Here is a 20,998-nt window from a genome sequence, read left to right as displayed (position 1 = left end):
TACGAATGGTTTCTTATTTGCGATGTTTTAATGAAAGCCCCCATGGAACCATAACCATAAGACGGTTATGGTTCCATGGGGGCAGTTGGTCACCCGCTGACTAACCTGTCCTCGTTGTTGGTAGAAGTTAGAGTAACAGGGCGGTTGGCAGTTGGTTTGCTCGGTGGAGAAGGGAGATTTAGGTTTCTCGAGGTCTAATAAAAAGGCGGAGTTGAAGTCAGTGTAGTGCCGGGCTGTCTTTGCACTTCGCCTCGACCTTTTTCTAGTCTGTTTCAGAGAAGTCGACCCTTTGATGCAGGATGGCAATCTTGTAATCCCGTAAAAATAATAGTATTTATTATTGATTGCTGAATCAAACAAAACAACACCAGCTGTTCGTTCGGAGGTGTGGTGCGGCAGTGTTCCCTACCCAGGTTCTGTGTTCTGTATTTCTGCAGGTCGACGATTTTTCAGTCGACGATTTTTAGTGAAAATGATAAATTAAATATGGAAATAGACAACAGAATCAACAAAGCTGGTATGGTGGGAAGTCAATTGAATAAATTCATGTGGAATAAGAGAGAAATTAGTCGGAACACTGAATAAGCTGTATACAAGACAGTGTTCAAACCAGTTTTAACTTATGAACCTGAGAGGTGTGTTAGATGTAAAACACTTGACCGAAGACTAGAGACCACAAATATGAGAGTCCTGAGAAAAATTAGGGCATGAACAGATGGCATCAATGGCATCATATTAAAAACCAGGATATTAGCAAATAACTTGCTGCTATCAGCATCCAGGAATGTATTAGAAAAGCTAAACTCAGGTGGTATGATCATGAAATGGGAGAGGAAAGATTAGCAAAACAAGTGTTCTCTGCCAGGTTGGCAGGAAAAAGACCCAGAGGAAGACCAAGATATAGGTGGATTGATACGGTACAAAGTGCCTTAGACGATAGAAATATAAGATCTGATAATGTTGGAGTCTTGACAAGTAACAAACTGATTTGTCGGAAAATTGTAGATAGGAAGTTAGTAATGATGTAAATTTTTCATGTAGTACTATCATTTACACTCCCTTGAGGGTAAATGTCAGGAATTTGATGATGATGAGGAGGAGGAATAGGTTCAGAAAAATGATAGAGAAGGCAGAGTATTAGACATCATGTGAGGTACATTAGATACACCTTAGCGTTAATCGCTTTGTTTGAGGCTCATCAATCCATTTGGTTGCACCTCACAAATAAACATGATTCTTGTTTCTTTTATGTTCATTCTCAAAATAATTACACTGCTGTTTTAACTGAATAACCGTTTTTTTTTTCTGTTTTTTTTTAAGTCAAGTTAAAGTACAATTGCAGGAATTGAAATATATTAAGAACAGATACAGAATGTATCTGTTCTGATCATTATTTCAAAGGTCAGTTGACCTTTTAGTATGTTTTTATCACCGACCTCATATCCATGTCCATCCTCTGAAGGCATTGCCTTCATCTAGTGCCAGCTATAGAGGTCCTGGATCCCCGGTGCAATTTTAAATTGAGCACCCGTTACTTTTGTTTTCACGTACTTAAAATTTAAATGTTATAAAATCCAAACATATATTTTATGAAAAAGTGTGGACTTTGAAAATTACATTATCGCACATATATATATATATATGTGCGATAATCCTTAACGCTGAAGAGAACACTTAACCAGATTATCTCGCGATCATAGCTGCGTCCCAGTAGCCTCTAACAAAAAACGCAGTTCGTTGTTCTATGCTGGGTAACTAGACTATTAGTTATATTGGATAGACTAAAAATATAGAATTTATTTTTCTTTTCTCCTTTTATTGTACAAGTTTTAATTCCACAATAAAATAAGAGATTCTTGCATGCTTTATTCGCTTGAAAATATTGCATTATCTTGGAAGTCCAATGTCATTTTTCATTTTTTATGCTAATTTTGACTAGTCGACAATGCATTTTATTTGTTCTGGAAGAAATAATTCAAGATAATTATTTTTAAAAAAAATAAAATTAACAAAAAAACGGGCTGTCGACGTTCCAAATTATGTTATTGTTTTTCAACTGCGAGTTCATTTGAAATACTGCAGAATATAATTTTGCGATATTTTAAAATTAGCTTTGAAATAAGAATGTACTTAAATTCAACATGTTGTTTATTGTTTGTTGTTTAACATGTTGTTTATACGAGGTGAACCGCGAGAGGTGATAGTGAAGCATATCCAGTGCGAAAAACGAATCTTTACGTAATATATTACAACAGTGGTTTACGCTGGTTTTTAGTGTGCAACTCTTTAAATTGAAAGAATGTACCTTTATAAGTGTGTAACTCTCAATTAGATGCTCACTGGAAGTTAAATGTATATATATATTTTTTTGTATTGGGTATAGTATCAGATTTGTAAGTATGAATAGTTGTTGTTAAGCCTAAAATCTCGTTATTGTGGCAGTTGAGGTAGCACGTTATACTTTCATGTATAGTAGGTTTAGGCTGGTTTTTAGCGTACTTCCTTTTAAATTGAAAAATGTTACTCTATAAATGTTTTATATCCATTTGGAAGCTTATTTGAAGTTACGGATGTAATTTCTGTGATAGATATTTTTGAATTTATATGTGTAAAATTGTGTACAGGGTATACTTGGATTGTTTATTGTTTATATCTGACTTAGTATCAGATGCGTAAACATTGGATAGTTGTTGTTAGGCCCAACCTTGTATCTTTCTCATTTGCACATTACTTAAAGGTTACGCATAATAGTTTAATTGCATTATGAGTTAGTTTTTATGAGAGAGTATGAAAATGGAGACGAAGTTGCTTTTGAAGTGGGATCATCAGGCCACTATGTCCAATGTTTATAAGTGCTTGCTTTCTAGTGAAACGGTTGTTGATGTATCTTTATCATGTGAAGGATTAAGTTTAAAAGTTCATAAAATAGTTCTTGCAGCGTGTAGTCTCTTGTTTCAAACTTTGTTTGTGGAAAATCCATATAGGCATCCTATTGTAATGATGAAAGATGGTCGCTTGCCTGAACTTTTAAAAATTTTGAAATGCTTAAGTTGAGCAGCCTTGTACAAGTCATCGGCATTAATTGCCAAGGCTGTAAGGAGAATCGAATTTCATCACAAGTGGATAAATCGGAATCACCACATGCAGAAGAAGATGCTAGGAATATGGAGGAATGTGGTCAAACTTATACACACACGCGAATGAATCGGACTCACGACATACTGAAGAAGATACTAGTGATGCGACCTCTGCTACTTTGTGATCTGCTGGTTTGCTGGATGCTAAGGTTGTGGACGAGTCTGTATTCAGTGGTGGAGAATATCAGGTGGAGTCCTCGGAGTTGGAAGAAGTTGTCCAGACCTTATTAGGAGAAAAATGATCATTACATGACTAGCCACGGATTCTGATATCGATTCGTTTGGCAGATCTGCAGCGAGCGATTACACCGAGGGAATCCACTGTTGCCAGATCAACAATATCAGGCTTTCCCTTGGTGCCTTGCGAGGGAAACTTGCAAGAGGACCTCCAAATCGTGGGATGCTATTTTAGATGGTGGTGGCATTAAAGAAACTGAGTGAACTGTTTTAAATACGCAAAACTCAAATGTATTAGCAACATCATACAAGAGAAAAAAATCAGATTAATCGGGCAAATGGGATTACTGAGACAACGTCAGGCAATTCGAAGGACTTTAGTGGACGTGCGCAAAATTTGATTAATGGAGTAACTGAGAGTACATCTCTTTTTTCCCGTTCACCAGTATTTAAGGATAGAGTGTTCAAAAATAATGTTAGATGTTTTGTTTGTTTGATGTATGTCTCAGGCTTAAAAAAAACATGTGGTATGAGGTTAAGATGGATTTGTATATATGTGAGAAATGAAAACTAATTGAAGAGATGATACATGAAAACATAAAGCAAAATATGGATGAAAATGAGAAAATTCTGGTATGAATTAAGAGCGGAAACGAGATTTTAGAGAGATTTGGGGCTTTCTATATTCGAATTGATATCAAAAAGGCACGGATGGTAATTTAATTACCACAAAAGATTTCCAGCAGAGGTATTTAAAAATTCCCAAAATGCAGTTACTGCAGTGCCAGCACAGAAGGCTTTTGTTGTTGTTGTTGTTGTTGTTATTAATAGAAAAGTTATTGCTTGAAATGTGTACTTCGGTGGAGGCGCATTTGCTTTTACAGCGCTTGGCTACCCAAAGAAAGATCTTAGTTCATTCTTTCAGCCGACAAATGGAACTTTGTTTTTCTAAGCCTTTCTTCGATCGGTTCCCTATTTCTGATACTGGCAAGCGAGTCTTTTTTCTCTCTTGGATTTTTCGTCCCGTAAATGAAACAGAAAAAAAAAATCGAACATATTACCTACACTGTTTCAGGCAATAAATACATTGTGTTAGAGTTAGGGACCACTAGATGGCGCCGCTTCTCTACCGTCTCTTCACTGAATACCGCTTAAAATTAGCGAGTCTTGGGCCGGATCATGGCTATATCTGATTGACTATTTGTGGAGATTAAACTGTCTATGAGTCTCCAAAACTTAGATACTGGTAAGACGGTCTTGTGCACTTCCTATAGGGGAATAAAAGGCGTTGGAGGATTTTTTTTATTGCGAGTATTTTGTGCGCCATTTTGTAGACTATGAACATTTTTCGGCTAGTTGGTGGAGTAATTAGCGTTCTTCTCTCCAAGAGAAGCTGAGGGTTCAAATCTTGCCAAAAATGGGCATGAATGTTTGAGTCGTCTTTAGATGGGAGATGATTTTCTTGCGCAGCTGTGAGACCCTCTCTCGGCTTACTGGAGATATGAAGTGAAAGCTCCATGCTAGGTCTCGAATAATAATAGAATAAAAAAATCAGCCAACGCCTTTTATTCGGTTTAGCCTAATTTGATTGTAATTGTGAACATTTTTTCATATACAGGTACAAATTTAGTTCCTCCTTAGCTCATTTGTATTTAGTGTAACCAAGATGATAATAATAATAATAATAATAAAGATTAAAAAAGCCTTTGCTTACCGACAGTACTAATTTTCTATAGGATTTGTTTACCAATTCTGATAACTCGGGCTCAGAAGGACTCGATCATGGATCCGTATTTAGTGTTTGGAAAATTTAAAATAAAAGAAAAAAAATTAGTGAAAATGATTTTTAATAATAACGTTTAATAATAAACATGTTTTCTAGTTTTTAATATTTTAACCTAGATTCTATTATATCGTGTTAAATACAATCATAATAATTGAAACAAACACTGGAACAACACGTGTTTTGCTGGGAGGAATTTTATTATTATTATTACGGGCGACTCCAGAGAGTCTTTAGACTCATCGAGGGAGGCCCTAAACATCATGTCCACACAACTATTCGACATTCTCACAGTATCTATCACACCTTGCCTTGAACTCGCTCACTGTCATAGCACCCACAACAGACTCTGGTAGCTTATTCCACTCATTTACCACTCTAAAAGTAAAGAACCCAGCTCTAAAACCCTTGCTAACCACACTCCTGCCCAGCTTCCATAGGTGTCCCCTAGTTCTCCAACCACCAGTCCTGATCTCAAAAATATCCTCTGAATTAATCCTATAGAAACTTATTAGCAATTTGAATGTCTCAATCATATCACCCGTTTTCCGCCTATCAACCAATTTCTGCAACCCGCAAATCTTCATCCTGTACTCATAAGGTTCATTCCATAGACCTGCTATCATCTTGGTCACTCGCTTCTGGATCCTCTCCACCTCCTCCCCATCAAGAAGAAACCTAGGTGACCAAATCTGGGCACAGTAGTCGAGATGAGGTCTTATCAAGTCTTTGTACAATAACTTGCTTGTCTCCGCTCGTCAAAGTATTTTTGCAATGTGCCCCCTAAACTTGATCTCCCTATCCACCAACACTCCCAAGTCCCTGACCTCATCAATCTCCTGGACTACAGATCCACCAATGTGGTATACTGCTGCTAATCTTTTCACCCCAAAATGCATAACTTTACATTTTGCACATTAAATTGACATCGATTCTCCTTAGCCTAGAACTCCAATCTATCCAAGTCGTCCTGCAAGATTTTGACATCTTCTGCATACACTATTGCCCTACCCAACTTTGCATCATCAGCGAACAAATGAACTGTTCCTCTTAGATCCTTCCCTATATCTTTCATGAACAAATTAAACAGCAGTGGTCCAAGAACAGAACACTGCGGCACACCACTAGTCACAGGCCGTCTTTTGGACTCGACTCCTGAATAAACTACACTCTGATATCTCTCCATCAACCACCCACCTATACATCTCACCAACCCTATATCCATTACCATATGTTGCAGTTTACGGATTAGAATTCCATGTGGTATCCTGTCAAATGTCTTAGCCAGGTCCAGTAGTATCACTGTAAACCCATTACCCATTACAGTTCAGACGTCACTGTGTTATAAAACTTGAGCAAGCTACTGAGGCATGATTGACCCTTCACAAAGCCGTGCTGTCTCCCCTCCCCTCATACACTATATCGTTTTCATCAATCCATTTCTGTATTTTTCCCTTGACTACTTTCTCCAAGACCTTGACAACGACTCCTAATATGCTGATCGGTCGGTAATTTGCAACAGTAATCTTGGATCCTCCTTTAAACATAAACTATAAAAGCCAAAGCTTAAGATTTCACATAAAAAGACCACCACTGGAACAGAGATAACCTAGCATTTACATGTTACTGAGACCTACTAAAAGTCGCATTTTAATCACCAAATTTTACTTGACTGAGTTCATTAATTTTCAAACACCATATCTTTGGAATACGGTAAAAATTGATGCATGGTTCTCACCCATTTTTTTAATTCAGTAATGATTCGTGATAAACATTATTTGTAATGATCATGGGAATATGGATTCTTTTAAACAATCTGAAAACAGCTTATTTTTCTTATATTTAGAAAAGACGACGACACAAGGACACTGCAAAAAGGACACCGCAAAGATAAGGATGGCTACTTCGGATTCAAAAACCAAGAGACTTGGAAGAATGAGAGTGCCACATTTAATCTTCTGCCTTCTCATCTCTATCTTTGTGTCATCAGCACACGCAGATGATATGCTCATTCAGACAAACAAGGGACCAATAAGAGGGAAAACAATTTCAACAACAAACGGAAAATCTGTGGATGCTTTTCTTGGTATTCCTTTCGCAATTCCACCAGTTGGCGAACGTCGATTTCGTGCACCAGAACCAGCAGAACCTTGGACCACAGTCTTTAATGCCATAGATCTGCCAAAGGCTTGTATACAAACGAAGTCAAATGTTTTCGAAACATTTAAAGTCCTACAATTGAACAGACAAACCAGCGAAGATTGCTTGCAATTAAGTCTGTGGATACCCCGTCCCAGACCACAAAACGCAAATGTTATGGTTTGGATACATGGAGGTGGATTTACAATCGGATATTCAACACTGCCTTTATATGATCTTCGTATTCTAGTATCGGAAGAGGAGGTCATCGTTGTACAAATAAATTATAGAGTTGGTGTCCTAGGCTTTTTGTATTTCGGAACACCTGAAGCTCCAGGTAACATGGCAATTCTTGACCAGCAACTAGCACTTCAATGGATTAAGGATAATATCCAGTTGTTTGGTGGTGATCCAGAAAAGATAACTTTGTTTGGGGAAAGTGCTGGAGCGGGCAGTGTATCTTATCATCTTCTACTACGAGGAAGCTGGAATCTCTTTAATCGGGCAATCCTTGAAAGTGGATCTGCAAATGCCCCATGGGGTTTAAGAGATAAAAATCAAAGTGTAAGTGAGGGATTGACGTTAGCTCACATGCTTAACTGTCCTCACAGTCCTCAAAATATAAAAGCTGTTTTGAAATGTCTGAGGGAAAGAGATATCAAACAAATAGCTGAAATGCAACCACCAATTGAAGTCGTTTTTAAATTCAACTTCGGTCCAGTACTCGATGGCAACCTTATTACAGAAACAGCTGCCCAATCGTTATCAAGAAGAAATTTCAAAAATACTAGTATTTTAATTGGAACCAACTTGAACGAAGGAACTGCATTTTTAAATTTAGGATTCCCCCATATTTTCCCCTTAATTGATAATATTGAAATTTCTCATAAAGAATTCATGCAGGTTGCGCGTGAACTAATTCCATCAGACAATGAAGTTATTCAAGACTTTTTTCTATACGAGTACACGCCATTCAGAGATATCAATAATTCCACTCTGAACATTGGTGGACTCGAAAGACTGCTCGCAGATGGCCTATTTACTTGTCCTTCTGTTGTTCATGCACTACACTATGCACAAGCCAACAATCCAGTTTACCAATATCTCCTCACTCATCATGCTAGGTTGAATGTCTATCCAAGATGGTTCGGAGCACCACATATGTATGAACTAGCTTATGTGTTTGGTCTGCCTTTAAATCCTGAATATAGATTTGCTCCGGAAGAAAAAGTATTGAGCAAGAGAATAATGAGATATTGGACTAATTTTGCAAGAACAGGGTAAGTAGGTTTTTCTATGCTGTAATAAAAATGGATTCTTGCAATTATTTTTCGCAGACAGCTCTTCTCACACTTTTTTTAATTTTAAGAATTAAATCCTTTGGTGACTGATCTTTCCTTTATTATCGTCTAAATTTAGTATGTTTTTTCCGCCATATTTTTGTGTTATTTTTCCTGACAGTATGTTTCAAGGTCAATTTTATTCCACGCATATCAACATCTTCTAGAGCAATAGGTATTCGTGTTACAAAGGGATCTTTATAAATCGTGGTGAGAGGATAACATTGGATCTATGCAGTGGCCAACACCGAAATCCGACCAAAACATAGAAAATTTAAGTAGGAGGTAAAATCCGAACCACTAATTAAAAATAAAACAAGATTTTATTATTTAAGTGGAGCAACTCATTATTAATTTCCACAAATGAAGATATATTTTGATCATGCAGACTTAAATATATGCATACATATTTTTGATTTGATATACACATTTTTCCAATAATTCAATTTAGAAAGAACAGGGTAAGTAAAGTGACAGAAAGAACATGTATACATGTTCTTTCTGTCACTTCTTCCTCCAGTTGGTGGTGACAGTGATCATTACCCAAGTGATCACTTGGGTAATGTCTAGCCATATCAGGACTTTTGTGAGAAAGAGTTATATGTGGAAGTATAAGGCAGGTGATTATGACAAACTCAGGAGATTGCGTAAACCAATATCATGGAATGAGTAATTGCATGGGAAGAAAATCAATACTGCTTTCTCTTCACCTCTACAGTCATTTATTTTACACATGCTCTATTTAATCTCTTGACCTAGGCATACACTCAATATTTGCTGAGTGGAGATTGACATTAGCTCACCGCGCAATCTGGAAGAAAAGGCATTATGTAGGCAGCAGAAGATGAGATAATGGCCACATATCGAAAAGTAATCCTATTGAGTTATTTTTCGATATGTGGCCATTAGGTGGAAGAATAATTATGGGAGGATGATGTGAGTCAGTGATAATGGGAGAATGATAAACACTGAGGAGTAAATATTAGAAGTGTTAACTGAGCTGTTCATTGTAGTATTCCATCCTTGAGATTGTAACATAATGCAGAACTTGAGAGCAGTGGAAATTGGAAAGAACCACTGATCAAAGTGAGCAGGAGGTATATGAGGAATTGAGTAAACTTGATGCAATAAGGCCATGGGACTTGATGGTATAACACCGCGTGTCTTGAGATAATGGTCCAGGGAGTTCACAACACCCTTCATGTACACTTTCAACATGAGTTTTAGATTATCCCAGATCCCAAAGGAGTGGAAAGACGGCAACATCATTCTGCTTCATTAAGAGGTTAATAAGAATAAGGCTTCGAATTTTAGGCCAATCTGCTTCTGGAGTTGTGGTCAAGGTGTTGGAGAAGCTAGCGAGGACAAACATTCAAAACTGGGTTGACAGCAGCAGAATTCTCTTTAATTGAAAAAAGAATTCTCTTTAATTGAAAAAAGAATTCTCTTTAATAAAAAAGAACATCATGTTTTAGCAATCTGCTTACTTCTTATAACAAGGTGACGAATACATTAGACAAGAGGGATGCATATATAAGAGTATAATTTGAGTTTGCAAAGGTTTCTGATAGACTGCCACAAATGCGAAACTAGTAGTTAAAATGGAACATACGGGATTGAATAGAAGATTGGTGCGTTCGTGTTGTATCATTGTAGATTGGCGCGTTGGATTGGAGGTTGGCTGTTTGATATGTATCAGCAGGTTTTGTATGGGGAGAGTGATATTCCAGAAGAGGAACGTCACTAGTGGTGTGTTCCTGGAGCCTGTTTTGGAACCATATTGTTTAATTTGTATGTAAATGGCTTAAATGTTGATATACAGCTTTTTACAGATGTTGAAAAGATCGATCAGGACCTAATTAGAATTTGTAGCTTTGCAAGAGGTCCTAATTAGACCATCTGAATGGGCGAGTGTGTGGGAAGCTTCGTTTAATGTTGCAAAGTGTAAGGTGTCAAGATTTGGGAAGCAAAGATTGGATGCAGAGAACAGGATTGGTGGGGATATTTTAGAGGAGGCAGAGGAGATGAAAGATTTAGGAGTTGTGTTGGATAAGGCCTTGAAATTTCGTGGATATTTTGCCAAAATTGAGATAATGGTCCTGGGAGTTCACAACACCCTTCATGTACACTTTCAACATGAGTTTTAGATTAGGAGGACAGCACAGCGAATTATGGCAATGATGCGAAGAAAACTGACGTGTAGAAGTAAGGAAGTTTGGATTTCATTGTAAAAGGCTTTGATCAGGCTGCATACGGATTACTCTGCACAGATTTTGTCACTGGGTTTTCAAAAGGATGACGAGATGTTGGAGGGTTCAGAGACGATTGACGAAGTTGGTTTCTGGTCTCTGGAATGTGGATTTGAGGATATTGAGAGAATGCAAATTACAGAACCTACTGGAGAGAAGGAAGACGAGAGATATGATCGAGACGTATTAGTTGGTAAAGGGTCATTACCAAATTAACATGCATGAGATTTTTCATAGAATATCTGGAGATGGAGGGAATGAGAGGCTGTCACTGAAAGCTGTTAAGGTAGGTATGTGAAGTAGATTTTTTGCATGGAGAGTGCAGGATGATTGGAATGTATTCCCCGAGAATGTGATGAGTGCATTATACTTCGACTTAAATGCAGTGAATGCATTTAAGTCGAAGTATAATGAGCTGTGCATGTGAGAGTAGGACCTCTCCATGGAGGTCTGTTAATAATAATAATAATAATGTTTTCCGTTATTCGTCAGAAATCCCAATATTTCGCCAGATGGTTCGAACCTCAACGATTGGCCCCAGTATACTGCATCAACTCAAAAATACCTAATTCTTGACGTAGGACGTAAAGATGTAGGAAACAAACTGAGGGTGCGGAGATGTTTTTTGTGGAACAGTCTCATACCACACTTAAAGGACTTGTTAGGTAAATACCTCGTTTGTATCACTGTTATAATGATAAGAATACTGTGGTAAGAATTTTATAGTTAGAAAAGCATTTTACAAAAAATATGTTGTGATGAAATTTCAAAGGGATTTTAGGTAAATTTATAAAAAATATTGAAAAGCCTTTTAGACTTTTAGATTTGTTTTTGTCCTTCCATGCTCATATAAAAAGTTCTACCTGGACAAATTTCATTATCAGGTGGTATTAAATTAAATATAAATAAATAAATTCAGCCTTGTGTAGCTTAGTTAATGTGGTGCTTGCATCCTCTGCGCTAGGCCACCGAAAGATAGGGTTATAGTTCAAGTCTAACTGCCAAATTGAGGATCTTTTTCTATGTCTTTCTTGTACCGGTTCCCGAGTTAGTGGCAAGTGGGTTTTTTTACTGCCAAAAACTCGGGTGTTTTGTCCCGTAAACTCAAGAAAATTGACAGAGATCCCACATTATTTCAGACAGTAACACATCCTGTTAGGTTACGTACCAAGAGATGTCAGCACAAGAGATGTTTATCGGTCTCCTCATTTATGGGCGCCTACAACTAGTGATGGTCACGTGTCAGCTATCTCTGATTGCCCACTGGTTGAGATTGAACTACCCACTCAGTCTCCAAAAGCTGCATATGGCTAAAAGGCCTCGCCTCATCCCTATTAGGGAATAAGAGGCGTTAGCATATTATTATTATTATTATTATTATTATTATTATTATTATTATTATTATTATTATTATTATTATTATTATTATTATTGTAAATAAATCCTTAACTCCATTTATTCCACAAATGGAGTTGACAACCCCAGACCTGTTATAATTTTGAGACAGATCGAGAGTCATTTTCCGTTCTTAGTTTCAGAGATACAGATGGCGGACAAAAAAAATTAAAACCATGACACATTTCTATTAATCTGGCGTTGGTTCGTGTCTTGGGAGTTTAGAACAGCCTGTATTTTTTCAGGGAGAGACTCTGCCAGTGTTTGGAAGTCAACAAGATGAATTTTACAGGAATTTTATACCATTCGTCTGAGAGAAAGTACACCAATTTGCCTTTGTCCTTTGACCTGAGAAACGATGCGTGAAAGTGTGCTCCTAAATGATCCATAAATGTTTTCCAGGATTTACGTTTGGAGGTTGGAATGGCCATGGCTGACAGGATATCTCATCGTCATGTTCTTCAAACCAATGAGTGACCACATTTGCTCAAAGAATGGAAGCATTATGCTGTTGAAACAGGGATGGCTGCGTAAGAGAAAAGCATGCCAACATGGGATGAACATGATCATTATGATTGAAATATAACGTACAGCATCAACATTGCCTTCCAATACAACAATTGGACCCAATCTATGCTATGAGAATGCACCATAGACCATTACAGAACCACCAAAACATTTCACAGTTAGAAACAAGCACTCTGGCTTGTAAACTTCCTTCTGCTGACGCCACAAACGTATTTGTCCGTTTGCAACAAAAAGTGCGAACGTGGATTCATTGGACCATATCACGTCCCTCCACTCTTATGTAGTCCACATCGTATTATCTTTGCGCCATTGGAGATGATCACTTGCGTTGACGGGAGTGATCAAAGTCTTGTGCAAGGCTTTGATCACTCCCGTAATATCCAACTCTGTGTAGTTACCAGCAAGTGGTTATGTTAAAGTGGGTTTCTCATGACCAGTGTTGAATTTTTCACAAAATTGCTCAGCAGTGGCTCTTCTATTTTTTTGTAGTACAGCGCACTAATGCTCAAAAGTCCCTCTCTTGCACTAGACTAGGCGCTTTCGATCACTATTGCATTTCGCTGATGATGTTTATCCTGTCGAATGCTATCCTGACATAACCTTAGAGACTGTTCCTCGACTATCATGTGCAATTTCAGCTGTTCTGGTCACAAATGCACCTGCCAGCCTTCTTATATGTATACGTTGATCAAAATTAAAGTATCCATGTTCAAAGCCTTGTGGAGCACCATGTTGTATTCCAAATGCTACAAAACTTTGCATTAATACATTGTGTGTTATGTGTGAGCGATATCTGAGAAAAATTAATTTAAAAATTCACCACCAAAGGCGCTGTGTGGTGAACTGAATATAAATGTAGTAATTTTTCTGTGTGCGGAAGAATAAGAAATTCGACACAAGCATAAATAATCCATCTTTATTTACTTCTATTATGCATACCCAATATGCCACAAACTGAATCCTTTGCACAGTTTTCAGAGCTGGTCGAGATTAATATTGCGCTTATGCTGCGTTATGCTGTCTTTTAGCTCCAGCTAGTTATCATCCCAATAACCCTGCCTTTGAGAAATCCCAAGAGCCAGAAGTCATATGACGTGAGACAGATGAACCAGGCGGCCATGTCGTGGGAAACATATGGCAGATCACTCTGTCTTCCGTGAAATGTTCTCGAAGAACCTCCTGTACGGACTGATGAATGTGTGGAGGGGTCCAATCTGCGTGAATATGACTGAATCCATGCACAGGCGCTGCTGTAGCTGTCGTACAGTAAAATTGATTACCATATCGTGATTCCCCTCGGCAGTAACTGAACAGGTCACAGGACCCGAATGGCGAATGTCCTCAGAGAAGAATGGACCAATGATAAATGCAGCAGGAAGCTGTAAAACCACATGAGGCAGTACGGTCCGGTGAATGCAAAGAAATTTGTTGGAGAGCATGCGGATTTTGTGTATCCCATCGCCGAAAAGTGTCAGTATTCACAGATCCGTTCAGTTGAAAGTGAGCCTCATGTTCCCCAGAAAATCATCCATGGCCACTCAGCATCCAACTCCACTTGAGCAAGGAATGTTAAAGCGAATGTCAGTCGACATTCAAAGTCGTGCGGGCATAACTCGTGTGTTAGGATTATCTTGAGTGGATGGCAATGCAGAATCTTCCATAAAATTTTCCAGCCAGTTGTGTAAGGCGCATCCATGTGTCTTGATGCAGCACGTGCACTACAGGAACCAACGCTGTTATTTATGGTCTACTTCACAATAGCAGTAGCTGCTTCATTTGTAGTGAATTTATTGGTTTGCGACCTCTGCCAGGTCTAACTCCCAACGATACTGTTTCTTCAAAACTAGTCATTTGTCGCAGAGCACATGGAGATAGCGGACCTCGTGAACATTTGTTCAGGCGACAAAATCCGCAGAGTGCTGCAACAGCATTGCAGTTGTTTAGGTAGCCTTGGTCCAGCTATCTCTGATTGGCTACCAGTGGAGATTGAACTGCCAACTCAGTCTCCAAACGTTAGACAGGACTAAACGGCCCTCCTACTCCCTATACAGGAATAAAAAAAAGGCGTTAGTTCATTTTTTTTTTAAATATTATACCAGGAATGAATCATTTCGCAAATTTTCTGAGCGTGATATTTCGTCTGTCAAGTGCACTTTAAAACCACGCCTCCTTCACCATGGTAACAAAGCTGAAATAAAAGCCTGCGTGTTGTCTCTATTTTAGCACAGTAGGGATTACGTCACAATTTTAATTGCAACTTGGTTCAGCTGGGAGTGATTATGAAGTCTTGTGCACATATCTCCACAGACCAGTTCTCAGCACAAGAACCCTGGGATATCATTGCTGCGTATTTCGTATTCTATGAATGATTTATAAAGATGGAGGACAATTCTCAAACGTTGGATTTGTATATTCCTTTACATATAATAATATGATTCGTCTGATTGGCGTACTTTTTTGTTTTGTGACCAGCGTTAGAAAAGATTTGCGGTGGGCGTAGTGAATCATTTTAATCCAAAATTAGCTTCATCATCGATGACTTCAGTAAGTATTGAAGACAATCTCAAAAAAAATAATAATAATAATAATAAAAATAAATAAATTTGGCAGCAACAAAATAAATCCGAAATCACAAAATATCGAAATTACTGAAATAGTTTTCAAACTAATACCTTCACCTTTCACCTTTTGACTTGATCGGAAACACACACACACACACACACACACACACACACACACACACACACGATTGCTATTAATAAAGATTAGCAACTTACAATGACTGAACATGCAATAGTACTAATCTCTACTCACTTTCATTTCTTAAATCTTTACACAGGAATCTACTGCTTCCTCCTGGAAGAACACAGGATAAATATGCCAATCGGATTTTTACTCTCGACTGTTTTTAGTGATTCATAGTTTGTCGTAGTTTCCAGCTCGCTTCCCACACAACATAAACGATTCGCTCTCTCTCTCTCTCTCTCTGTATCTAATATGTGATCACTATGTGTCCATTTTACTACTTTAGATTTATTTGACTTTTCATTTCTTTTTAGATCAGTCGAAGAGCTGCAAAAAATAGGAGGTCCATTTGTGCAATGCAATATTCTAAAGGATACGCTTTTCAATGAGAAAATCAGTTCATGTTACCTGCATGGTTTTGAACGAACATAGTCATTGTTTTCTTAAATAAAATATTTCAACCTAAGCAAGGATTAAGGACGGGGGGACATGTTCATGCATTTTAGCGTAAAATAGTAGCAAACGTTTATCTACACCAACAATGCAACGTATCTAAAAGAGAACAAAATGTTGTTATATCTGATGATGTTGGAACTCTTACGTAAATATTTTTTTTTCTGGCATGATTTCTTTATTAATTATAATGTAATCAATTTACAGATTTCTGTCCTCTTGTATCACCCATGTGCAGTGATTTCTTCTTTGTATTACAAGAAAAATAATAATAATAAAATAACAGATGAAAAATGTGTGTATTTTCTTTTTCATTGGGTGAACTTACAATGTTATTTCTTTGTATTTTGAAAGGAAAGTGCAAATGATTATTTTCCTACTATTTTTACCAACAGAACATCTGATATAATTATAAGAGGAACATTTTATCATTTTTCTTCCACACACTAGAAAAGGGAATAAGGCAATAATATGGTTGAATCTGTTGAACTTTATTCTAGCGGAAATTTGTATTATAAACCTTTGCTTTGTTGTAATAAAAAAAATATTATTAGTGCTGTTTTGAAATTTTCTAATCCCTGGCACACACTGCTATGAAAATTCAATAGCCAAAGTTTCACTTTTAACAAACTGTGTTCTTGTTTACTAAAAAAATCTTATAATAAGCAAATTTCAAAAATAGTTGCAATAATCGAGATTATGGCTCGCAAAATGTTTCAAAAATTAAGAAATTAAACATCTGAGAAAATGATTTTGCCTAATATTCAGAATTGTTTGGAATATAATTATATATCTATATCTATATATATATAGAGAGAGACAGATATAGATATATATATATATATATATATGTAATAAATTTTTTAACTTCTTGGGGATATTGTATATTAGGATAACCAAGTTATTTTATAAACTTGGTTATTTTAACACTCCTAATCCCAAGTATGCAAACAATTAAGTTTGCACCTGAAACAAAGTTCAAGTCTAAAGATGTTACAACACCAGGGCAACTCATGGTTGAATTGTTGAAATGTTGAAACGATATGGTGTATAAAATTACTAAGAATAGTGATCAGACTTTACCCACCTTTACAATAAGTTGCCCTGGTGTTGTACCATCTTTTGACTTGCACTTTGTTTCAGGCGCATTATATATATATATATATATATATATATATATATATATATATATATATATATATATTATAAAAAATTGAATGACTAGAACCGAGATTTAAGTAAAAAGGTTTTAATATAAAAACACGACTAGTTTTCGGCTTGTAGCAGCCTTCATCAGGTGACATTATGAAAGAAAGAAAAAAGAAAAAACACTGCAACACTGAAGCTTAAATAAACTATGAACATCGTAGACTCTCTACGTAAGAAACAAATAGATTCAAAGGCAATATATCAATTCCTTACATAAGTACAGTTTCACATAAATCATAAATTAGCAAAAGTTCTAAGAAAATACAATACTAGAACCTTGTTCACTCCACTTCCAAAGATCCGTTCCTTAATTAGCCACCCAAAACCTTGTCATCATCAACTCAAATACCCTGGTGTATATAAAATATTGTGTGATTGTGATATTCCTTATTTCGGGCAGACAGACAAATCTGACAAATTGCGTATGGAAGAACATATGAGGGACATTACTTACAAGAGACAGCGAGCGAGTGCATTATCAAGTCATATCCTTTTCTCGGCTAATCCTAATGATGAAAACCACAAAAGTCACAAAGTCTGCTGGGAAAAATCTACTAACATCTTCCGTTGCAATGATGAACTAGAGAGAAAAACTGTGGAATCTAGAGAAATCATCTTCAATCCTGCTCATCTAAATAATAACTCGAGCTACAACCTCCCAGATTGTCATTCAGCTATAATCGTGTGCAGGCGTTCACGAGATACTACTAGCACGCACTTTCCCAACGATTTATTGTCAATTATGTATAGAGACTCTCTACGATGTTCATAGTTTATTTAAGCTTCAGTGTTTTAGTGTGTTTTTCTTTTTTCTTTCTTTTATAATGTCACCTGATGAAGGCTGTTCCGAGCCGAAACTAGTCGTGTTTTTATATTAAAACCATTTTACTAAAATCTCGGTTCTAGTCATTCCATTCTTTATAAAAATATGTATGTTATCCGAGTTAATGATCATTCTTTCGTATATATATATATATATATATACAGTATATATATAGTTGATTTTATTTCACTCGTGAATGAATGCGTGAAAGAGAATAAAAAAATATTATATTATTGTTATTGTTACGTAACTGTCGTTATTATCACTATGCTGTTATTATAGAAGACAGTTTACAAACAATAATAACACTATTTACATATTCCTATTAATTATTCTATTAATAGTTAGAATAGTTATTAGGGAGAACAAAATATTTAAGAATAATTAGGGGAAAAGAGTGCAATATTTAAGAATATTTATTCTTCTAAAGGAACTTTTACAAAGTCTTTTTTCGACCGATTCCCGAATTAGTCGATTTTTGGCAAGGACAAGAGTGTTCCCCCCCCCAGAAACTCGGGATTTTAGTCCCATAAACTCAAGAAAATCGACCGTAGAACCCACACTCTTTTCAGACAGCAAATATAGTGTTAGGATCAGGGACCATGAGATGGCGGCACTTGCCAGTCGCCTCTGTTCACCGGACGCCACGATATTAGTGATAGCCTTGGGCCAGCTAATATATGCCGTATATCCCCGAAAATAAGAACTAACCGGAAAATAAGCCCTAGCATGATTTTTCAAGATGCTCTTAATATAAGCACTACCCCAAAAATAAGCCCTAGTTAAGATCGTCAGCCAGACGGACGCATTTAGTACGTCCGTTGCAACACACGACGAACGTATTGAATTATAAAATAATAATATTAATATATAATTAAATATAAATAAATAATATTATTAACATTAATACTTAAAATAAATGATAATATGAATTATAATTAAGTATTTATTTGTAAATACCCAAGCGGGCGCCTTTGGACGAGAGGTAAACGCCTATGTAAACAGATGAACTCGAGACTTATTGTTGAATGACCAATCGGAGTACAGACACAACGCACCAATAACGTGCGCACTTGATAACGAACGGACGTGGTTGTGCCTAATATGAATCTTCATAATTCAATACGTCGTGTGTTGTAACGGACGTACTTAATACACTCGTGTGAAATAAAGAAATGTTTTTTCTGAATTTTGGTGCCTGCAATTTTTCGTCGCTTTTGTGTGGACCATCATTCTTAACTGTCATCATTTTTGTTGTCACTCCTGTCTCGTAAATCTTCAATTAATACTTGGTTTAATGGTAGATTTGAAGGGAATAACATTTTGACCCCCAGACAAGATGAGTGCAAAAAGAAAGACTTATTCCGTCGAGTACAAGAAAGGAATTGTGGAGAACTCCCGGGGCAAGAATCTTATAGCTTTCTGCAAAGAGAAGAAGTTGGATCTCCGAATGGTCCGAAAATGGCGAGCAGAGTACGATAACCTCAGTCAACAGGTGGACGGGGGAAATGCTAAGAAGCGCAAGTGTGGATCAGGTCGGCAACCATTATTTCCTAAGCGGAAAGACATCATCTGTGAATGGATTACTGACAGGAGAGCAAAGGCTTTGGTTGTGTGCAGAGCTGATATTCACGTACTTGCACTTGCAATGGCACCAGAGTTAGAAATATCCCCAGATGAATTCAAAGCATCACAACATTGGCTGGATGGTTTCCTTCAACGATATGAACTGTCTCTAAGAAGATGGACAACACTGTTCAAACTGGAAGAGATACTAAAGTTATTAAACGTGCACTTGCATTCAAGTTCTTTGTTGATGGCATCGACTTTTCAAAATACCAACTCTCCAACATGGATGACACTGCAGTGTTTATGAGCCAAGGATCACAAACGACAATTGATCAAAGGGGTACCTCGTCAATCTAAATTCCCTCCACTGGTTACGAGAATGCACGTGTTACCTGTATTTTTGGCAATTCGTCTGGATGGCAAGAAAGTCCCGCCTCTAGTCATCACTAAGGGCAAGAAAGATAAGATTGAACGTGTTTCAGGCATTTATGTTCTTGAAGCCGAAAAAGCCTGGTGCACGCAAGCAGTTATAAGGAAGTGGGTCGATTTAATGTTGCCACTTGTTTTGCGAGGTGACCAGTCTGGGAATCAGCCAGCACTCACCGCGCTAAAGACATGAAGAACTTACTTGCAGAGAGAGAGAAGAATAGATCAAATAATGATTCCCGCAGGAATGACTGCCTATCTCCAGACTCTTGATATTGCAATAAGCAAGGCATTCAAGGACCATTTGCTCTTGGAAATCAATCACTACGTTGAAAATAGAATGGAGAGAAATCAGCGTGGAAATTTTGTGAAGCCTAACCTGCAAGAGGTCGCGACTTGGGTGAAGAATTCATGGGATAAAATCACTGACAGCTGTGTTGCCAATACACTATGAGCAGGCTACATGGACAAGAAGAGCCCATTTAAGGAGAGCTCTATTGCTGGACATGACAGATTGGGGCCAATGGTTCTACAGGAAATAGAGTCGTAAGAAATTCAGCCAGGAATTCGGGGTTTGGAAAGTTATGACGATGTTCCAGAAGAAGATGACTGTATTTGAATAAATGTAGATTTTTATACATGAAAAATAAGACATCCACTGAAAATAAGCCGTAATGCGTCTTTTGGAGCAAAAATTAATATAAGACCCGGTCTTATTTTCGGGGAAATACGGTATTAAAATAGGCATGTTTACCCTTTATACCCGTGGTTGCTAAGCTAATGCGATAAAAGTTTATTTTTGTATCTGATTTTGATTAGATGCCCGAATACAAAGAGTGCATGGTGATGATATCTAATTGGACTTTCTACGTAAGATCGTATTTTTTTAACAGAAATACGATCTCAATTAGAGAAAAAGACAATGCATTGAAGTTAATCCTCTGGCATAGTTTCAAAGGTGAACCGAAATCGCATTCCTGATAAACTTCGTTCATAAATATAAGTAGATAATGTGCGTGAGATTA

At 37.1% G+C, this 20,998-nt stretch overlaps 1 protein-coding gene across 3 annotated transcripts; it reads left to right on the top strand.

Moving 5' to 3' along the window:
* The first annotated feature begins 2,220 nt into the window (after positions 1 to 2,220).
* LOC150105899 (acetylcholinesterase-like) lies at positions 2,221 to 16,240 on the top strand. Of its 3 annotated transcripts, none has more exons than XM_090394393.1 (4): positions 2,221 to 2,352; positions 6,944 to 8,516; positions 11,318 to 11,490; positions 15,808 to 16,240. In XM_090394393.1, exons 2-4 carry the CDS (start codon positions 6,994 to 6,996, stop codon positions 15,831 to 15,833), a joined length of 1,722 nt encoding a protein of 573 aa, XP_090250519.1. In that variant the 5' UTR covers positions 2,221 to 2,352; positions 6,944 to 6,993; the 3' UTR covers positions 15,834 to 16,240. The 3 variants fall into 3 exon arrangements, with proteins under 3 accessions (XP_090250519.1, XP_090250518.1, XP_090250521.1); XM_090394392.1 differs by having other exon boundaries at positions 2,235 to 2,393; XM_090394395.1 differs by lacking the exon at positions 11,318 to 11,490 and having other exon boundaries at positions 2,235 to 2,393.
* Positions 16,241 to 20,998: the final 4,758 nt, after the last annotated feature.

Source organism: Typopeltis vanoorti, chromosome 6 (assembly GCF_054136105.1).
Source record: "Typopeltis vanoorti isolate ZY-2024b chromosome 6, IOZ_Tvanoo_1.0, whole genome shotgun sequence".
Classification (NCBI taxonomy): Eukaryota; Metazoa; Arthropoda; class Arachnida; order Uropygi; family Thelyphonidae; genus Typopeltis; species Typopeltis vanoorti.
The sequence above is the reverse complement of the archived record's forward strand: the minus strand, read 5'-3'. Positions and strand labels throughout refer to the sequence as shown.